The sequence below is a fragment of the Gymnoscopelus braueri genome, assembly GCF_963280865.1.
Source record: "Gymnoscopelus braueri genome assembly, chromosome: 5".
In the NCBI taxonomy this organism is placed as follows: Eukaryota; Metazoa; Chordata; class Actinopteri; order Myctophiformes; family Myctophidae; genus Gymnoscopelus; species Gymnoscopelus braueri.
The window spans coordinates 46,828,290-46,835,789 of record NC_137606.1 but is presented as its reverse complement, the minus strand read 5'-3'; the positions used below and the strand labels follow the sequence as shown (position 1 = coordinate 46,835,789).

At 42.3% G+C, this 7,500-nt stretch overlaps 1 protein-coding gene across 1 annotated transcript in view; it reads left to right on the top strand.

The window, feature by feature from the left end:
- Positions 1-7,500, top strand: part of rsrc1 (arginine/serine-rich coiled-coil 1) — a gene marked incomplete at its 5' end in the record, with an annotated part of 207,689 nt that overhangs the window by 69,618 nt on the left and 130,571 nt on the right. The window contains one exon of the mRNA XM_080429260.1: positions 2,126-2,165. Within this exon, the coding sequence (XP_080285386.1) occupies positions 2,126-2,165 (40 nt within the window). The remainder of the gene's footprint in view (positions 1-2,125; positions 2,166-7,500) is intronic.

The window sequence follows — 7,500 nt, the reverse complement described above, 5'->3', positions numbered from 1 at the left end:
TAATAAGCTCCTAGGTTTCTCTCTGTAGTCAGTGGTGGAATTATTATTATCATTATTACTATTACAGCCAGCAGTGTGGCCTCAATATGAATTAAGCTGGACATGTGCATGCACGGTACTGTGCAAGCACATGCGCACACACACACACACACACGCACACGCGCACACGCACACGCACACGCACACGCACACGCACACGCAGCCACAGCCTTTGTCTGTGTTCTTTTCTTTTGATTAAAGCTGCTATCCATAACTTTATGACCTACCTACCCGGGATTTGAACCCGGGTCTGCCGCGTGTGAGAGACCAAACGTATACCACTCATCCAAGAGGCAATCCCCGCTTAACCTAAAGGGGAGAGATTTTTGGGCTTATGAGCTTCAGACACTACTACTTTTCAACCAGTAGGTGTCCTACCTGACACCAGGGTCTAAATGTCTCAATGGAAGAGTAGGGAGACCACTTCCAACCATTGCAGATGTACTAGTTATGTTGTATTAACATACTCTACTGTACAGATTGGTTAAAATAAGATTGGAATTGCAGCTTTAAAGGGATATTTCACTTTTAAAAAAACTTCATTTTATCATCTACTCAGGCTTTTGTGAGCCCCCAGACCGTTTTTAAGTTGCTTGATTCAGTATTTAGATATATGATATTCATTTTATCAGACACGCCCCCTTCCTATACAAACCCATTATAACTTCAAACTCCATTTTAGATTTATCAAAAACACCCGTCCTTGGTTCTGGTGACTCACCCCGCCCTCCTAATACGCGAGGGGGGCGTGTTTTTTCGATGATTTTTTCCGCTTATTTTATTGAATTTTTGTATATTTTTTATAATATTAAAAATAAATGAAAAAGGTTATCGAAAAAACACGGCCCCCTCGCGTATTAGGAGGGCGGGGTGAGTCACCAAAACCAAGGACGGGTATTTTTGATGAATCTAACATGTTAAAAATGTAGTTTGAAGTTATAATGGGTTTGTATAGGAAGGGGGCGTGTCTGATAAAATGAATATCAAATATCTAAATACTGAATCAAGCAACTTAAAAACGGTCTGGGGGGCTCACAAAAGCCTGAGTAGATGATAAAATGACCCAAAGTTTTTTTGAAAGTGAAATATCCCTTTAAGCCAAGTGCCTGTTTGCATCCAGATCAGTATGTTTCAGTGCTGCTCCCTCCCCAGATAGAACTGAGAGTTGAGCAGTTTGACAATTAACGCTTAATTCTGTTAAGATGTGTGACTAGCCAGTTCTGATGGTGACATTGAAGGTCTCAAACACACTACAGTACCGGTGTTTTTTTTTCTTCTTTTCATCCTGTGTTGTTCCTCTCATCACTGACACATACAGCACCTCATTTTATATCATAAGATGTTTGACTGGCTCCCAGTCAAACACAGGAATAGATTTCAAGATACTGATCACCACCCACAAGGCCCTCAACAACCAGGCTCCCCGCTTACCTCTCTGACCTCCTCCAACGCCCCCTCCCGTGTGGCGTTGATGCTAACCACCTGGATGTCCCCAAGACAAAGAAACCAAACCTGGGGTGACAGGGCCTTCTCAGTTGCCGCCCCCTCCCTATGGAACTCACTACCAGCTCACATCAAAGCTGCCCCCACCCTCGCCACGTTTAAAACCACGCTCAAAACCCACCTTTTCTACCTGTATTTCTGTACTTTTTAACTCGTTTTTTCATTTTTTCCAAGACACCTTAACCCTTAACACCCCCCCCCCCCCCCCCGCTCCTGAGAGCCCATCAGGATCTGACATCTGAGCAACCATCAGCTGGGTGAAGCTGAAACTGAATATAGGTCTCTACCACTGTGTTTGTATGTTAAACCACTTTCAAACTGGAGTCCCTATTTTGGGCAGCATAGGCACTTTTAGGTGAAAATCTTTAAAAAAATAATGTTTATAGCCTACTGTATCTACAAGCTCACTGCGGCAGATTAGGCCGTTTTTGCCACATGACACCGTCGTATGGTGAAGTATAAACTAAACTCAGGCTTAAGGATGCTCTTATTATGAAGTGGTTCAGAATGCTCTTATTATGAAGTGACATTTAGTGTTTGACTGCTTTATTTACAACCAGGGAAATGTGTTGTTGTGTTGCAGGGACGTCGTGAACATCAAAGCCTTGGGATTAGAACATCTGGTAAGTCTCTCACACACAGACACACACACACACACACACACACACACACACACACACACACACACACACACACACACACACACACACACACACACACACACACACATACACACACACACACAGGGTATCTATATGCCAAAAGAAAGCTACAGGATGGAGCCCAATACCTGCAGCAGACGACCAGAGAGAGAGACAGACAGACAGCAATATTGTTCCCTCTTTGGGCATAATCACCATTTCATTTATTCCCAGTTTCACTCTCTCACACACACACACACACACACACACACACACACACACCCCCCACACACACACACACACACACACACACACACACACACACACACACACCCCCACACACACACACACACACACACACACACACACACACACACACACACACACACACACACACAGACAGACAGACAGACAGACAGACAGACAGACAGACAGACAGACAGACAGACAGACAGACAGACAGACAGACAGACAGACAGACAGACAGACAGACAGACAGACAGACAGACAGACATGATTTAGTTTTAAAATAAGTATTCGTATTACTCCCTGACACACAGACAGATTTTCTCTCTGTCCATTCATCCCCACCTCGTTCCATCTGTCTTTCCCTCTCTCCCTCCCTCTCTCTCTCTCTCTCCCTCCCTCTGTCCCCCTATCTCTCCCTCTCTCGGTCCCTCCCAGCATGGGGTCCATCATCCTCAGTCCCCTCTCTCTCTCTCTAGTCCACCATGCCTCTCTCGCCCCTCTGGAGAGCTTCTCCTGGGGGACAAAGCCTTAAAAATTTAATGTCCAACATTTCCCAGGGTTTCTCCTGCCTCTCTCACACTTTAATACGAGGTCAGAGAGACGTGTGGCAGAGCAGAAAGGGTTCTCTCTGCTCTTTTTGGGTGGCTATAGGAAGGAACCCTGGTTCCCCCCGCGCGGGCCGCGCCCCGCCCCGTATTCCAGGGGATGAATTATAGAGAGGGGTCAGCGAGGGTCCCGGCTCTCTCTGGATGTCACATTTCCCCCTCCTCTCCCTCGCCCCCTCCCTGCATACTAACGGCGTCCCGCTCCCATCAGCGCCCCGCCGCCGATGACCCCCGCACGCTAACGCAGCGTGACCCTGCATATGCCACGCAAATGACTGACCCCGCGATACGGGAGAAAAAAAGAAACGGAAAGATTCAACTCCCAGCTATAGGGCTGTGTTCAGGATCATGGAAGTTTAGTTGACTGATTGATTTGTCATACAAATTAACGATTAACGGATTAATTGCGTTTGTGGCATGAGACATTGGAACATATCGTTGCTGTCGGGCAGAAACCTCTTTTTTGTGTTTTTTCATAAATTAATGTCTTACTTGATCATACTACAGCGTCACACAAAAGCTCACAATCTCGAAGAGCTCGAAACTCGCACCGCCCCTCTCTCTCTCTCTCTCTCTCTCTCTCTCTCTCTCTCTCTCTCTCTCTCTCTCTCTCTCTCTTTCTCTCTCTCTCTCTCTACATCGCTCTGATTTAACCCATTCAATCCGGGAACACATCTGTCATTTTAGATTTCTGTGGGCTATTCAAATATAGCAGATATACAAGCTCATAATGCGGCACCGTGTGCAAATCTTTGAATATGTATATTTTTTAAAGCGAACATTTGTAACTCAAATCTTTGCCCCCATCTCAAAAACATTTTGAGATGGGGGTCCGCGGCCAAATGCATATCTAAGAATGTTTTCTAAATCCTAACAGTATTTTGCTATATCAGTGGTGCTATATCAACTTGTGTCATGTCAAGGACCCCCAAAATGATATGTATTTGGCCGCGGACCCCCATTCCCGGTCTTAATGGGTTAACATAATTTGGGTGTGGAGGGGATGCAGCAGGGAGGAGTGTTTGGGTGTGATTGATGTTGTACTCTATATGGAAGCTAGTGTGAATTATTCAAGAGCAGATTACACTCATAAACAGCATTAATCAATATATACATGTTGGCATCTTACAGGAGGTGGCCTGCTGTGTCTACTGTTAAAGAGATGAGCGCTGTAAAATAAGAAATGCAAAAAGGAGGTAAATGTGAAGTGATTTACATAAGATAGGGGTGACACCAGGTTAACAATACTTAAAAGATCATTTTAAATGCTGGAAATGTAACTAATGTGAAAATAAATAAATAACTGTACCTATTTTATAATTTGGCATCATTTGGCATTCTCATAAACAAATGTGCTATATCCATTTTTGGAAATCGTGTTTCAACAGCCCCCACCATTAGGGTTGGGATCCTTTATGATTTCAACAATTTCTGTTCCTTAAAGGGATAGTTCACCCCCAAAATGACTTTTTTTCTATCGATTACTCACCCCATGAAGCCTTTAATTCATGGAGATTATTTGTGTTTGTCGCATTCCTAAACCAATAATCTGATCTCATCAAATTATCGGCTCAGGAATGCAACAAACACTAAAAAAAAAAACATGAATTCAAGGCTTCATGGGCTGAGTATTTAATAGAAAATAAAAAAAATGTAACGATTCCCTTCAACGATTCCTATATTTTCTATTTTATAAGATCTAGATCATTTTGGCTTTCATTATAGTTTTTGATAAACACAACTTTAATCAAACAGGCAGTATTGCATACATATTATTGTAGTCAGGAGTCCCGAGTTGGTGTTGGCTAGACCGCACTCTCGCATCGGTTCTCAAAGTGAGGTCCAGGGACCCTCTGGGTTACTTGAGGGGCTTCCAAATGTAACTTTGAGAGTGTACAAATGGTACCAAATGGACCCTTACGGCATTTGTTCGCCACAAGTGGGGTCCGAGGACCACCAGGGGTCCTTGGGGAATGGGGAGGTTCCAGGGGGTCCCCAGAAAAAAGCAAATGTTAATATAGCATAGCATCACAATCATTTCAACCACTTTGTCCATATTTTATGCGTTGGCTATTCAAAAACAGAAGTGCAATAGATGTACAAGCTCACAGGGCGTCACCTCTGCGCTGCAAGCTTGTACATCTGCAATCTAAAAATAGTTTTGAAAAATCTCGAAAATCAAAAAAATAATATGATTTTGATTGTTTTTACAATAAATCTTCACAGAACGTTTTCAGATGGGGTTCCGCGGCCAAGTACATATCAATTTGAGGGTCCTTGGCACGAAAAAGTTTGAGAAGCACTGCACTCACGGGGTAAATACGGGTATATAGATACAGTACATAACAATGTCATTTTCAGTGGTACTCCATTATAATAACACAGCTTTGTTACAACAACCCCATCTCAAGTCACCTTGAATTTAATGTATGATGTCACATTATCATTTTATTGACGTGCATACAGTTTATACAGAAGCCTTTTTACACATGCAGCTGGTCTCTATAGGGAGGTGGTATGTGGGAGTATGTTATTTCTACTAACATTGGCTGTCTTTACGGGGGGGTTTCTGGAGCCTGTATTTGCATGCGACTGCGTTTCTTGTATGTTTTTTTTCTCTTTTTTTGGCGCTAAGTGGACCTATAGGGACAGATTATAACGGGTTTGCATTTGATTCTGCGCCTCTAAACTCCTCAGGGCGGCTGGCGGCGAGTTGACACACACATACCAGTGGTGGAAGGAGTACTCGGATACTTCACTTAAGTAAAAGTAGCAATACCCCAATATAGAAATACTCTGTGATAAGTAAAAGGCCTGTGTTCAAAATGTTACTTGAGTAAAAGTACAAAAGTATTGGCATCAAAATATACTTGAAGTACCAAAAGTTAAAGCACAAAAATGTTTGAAAATAGCCGATCTACAAGCTCACAACGCCTCGCGTTGTGAGCTTGTAGATCGGCTATTTTCAAATAGCCTATGTATAAAATAGGGCTGAAGTGGTTCATGGATGTTTTATAATATAATAATTTATTAGCTAAAGTTTTCAAATGATTTTAGTGGAGTAAAAGTACAATATTTGCCTCTGAGATGTAGTGGAGTAGAAGTAAAAGTACTGAAAATTGGAAATACTCCAGTAATGTAAAAATACCCCAAAAAATTACTTAAGTGCAGTGCTTGAGTAAATGTACTTACAGTAGTTACCTTACACCACTGACAAATACACACTCAAACGCCAAAAAATGCGTGCATTGCACACACACGCACGCACACACATTCGTATATTTACAGATGCATTTGGCTGCATATATGTCTTGTGGAATTTGAATAGTTGAATATTTGAATATTGACTATGTGTTGAATTTATGGGTGTGTTTATGCATATGGGGAGATGATTGCACCGCTGGTTGTCAAACCGGCCCGCAGAGTGGAAGACCGTGATTACGATTCGGGACAGAGGAACGTAAATAAAAAAAGCTTGACTCGCTCTGCGGTGGTACGGTAGTGGGGGGTTGGAAATATTGTTGCCTCTGGTACTATACTGTATATATATATATATATATATATATATATATCGTTGTTGTCGGGCAGAAACCTGCTATCTCCATATTCAAACTGTTTGTGTTTTTTCATAAATTAACGCCCTACGCTTGTAGATCTGCTACTTTAATGCTTTTGAATTTGAATCCTGAAAAGCAACTTTGTTAAACATATGAGGTTTCCACCCGACAGAGACGATATATATATATATATATATACACACACACACACGTGTATGTGCACGCGCGCATACACACACACACACGCGCGCGCACCGCTGTAAATTCTCCCTCTAAACAGGCATTTATGGCTGTCATTTGATATACTACTGATAAGATCACGCTCACACTTATCACGTTGCCCTCTCTCTCGCTGCATATTGCTCAAATAGTCGAGACCTGATCTATGCTTCGCCGCACGCTTGAAAATAGATGGTCTACATACAAGCTCACAACGCCACCGGCTATGAGCTTGTAGATCGGCTATTTTCGCTTGTGTGACAACCGGCCTACGTTGGGAGTACGAATTAAGCATGAATTCTTTCAATTAATAACATGGGTTTTAATAATGCGATTGTTTCCTGTAATCTTTACTTGCTGATGTTAATTTTGCATCTCAGCACTTTGCCTTTAGTGCACCAGCTTTTGAGATGTTTACTCGTAGACAAACAGACAAACAAAAATTAAATATCTTTGCCCTTTTCTTTTGCCGTTGTTGGAACATCGACTTTGTACGAATTATTCTGCCGCTTGATTTTTCACGATGAAGAGATGGATGCTAATGTTTTGACTGCGCCTGTCGAGTCAGAGAGAGAGAGAGAGAGAGAGGGTAGTGTAATAATGAGTTGGGCAATTAAGACTTATGTGGTAAGGCGTTTAGTGTTATTGTTCATATTTGTTTTGTTTTCTTAGTTAGGCTGATTGAGT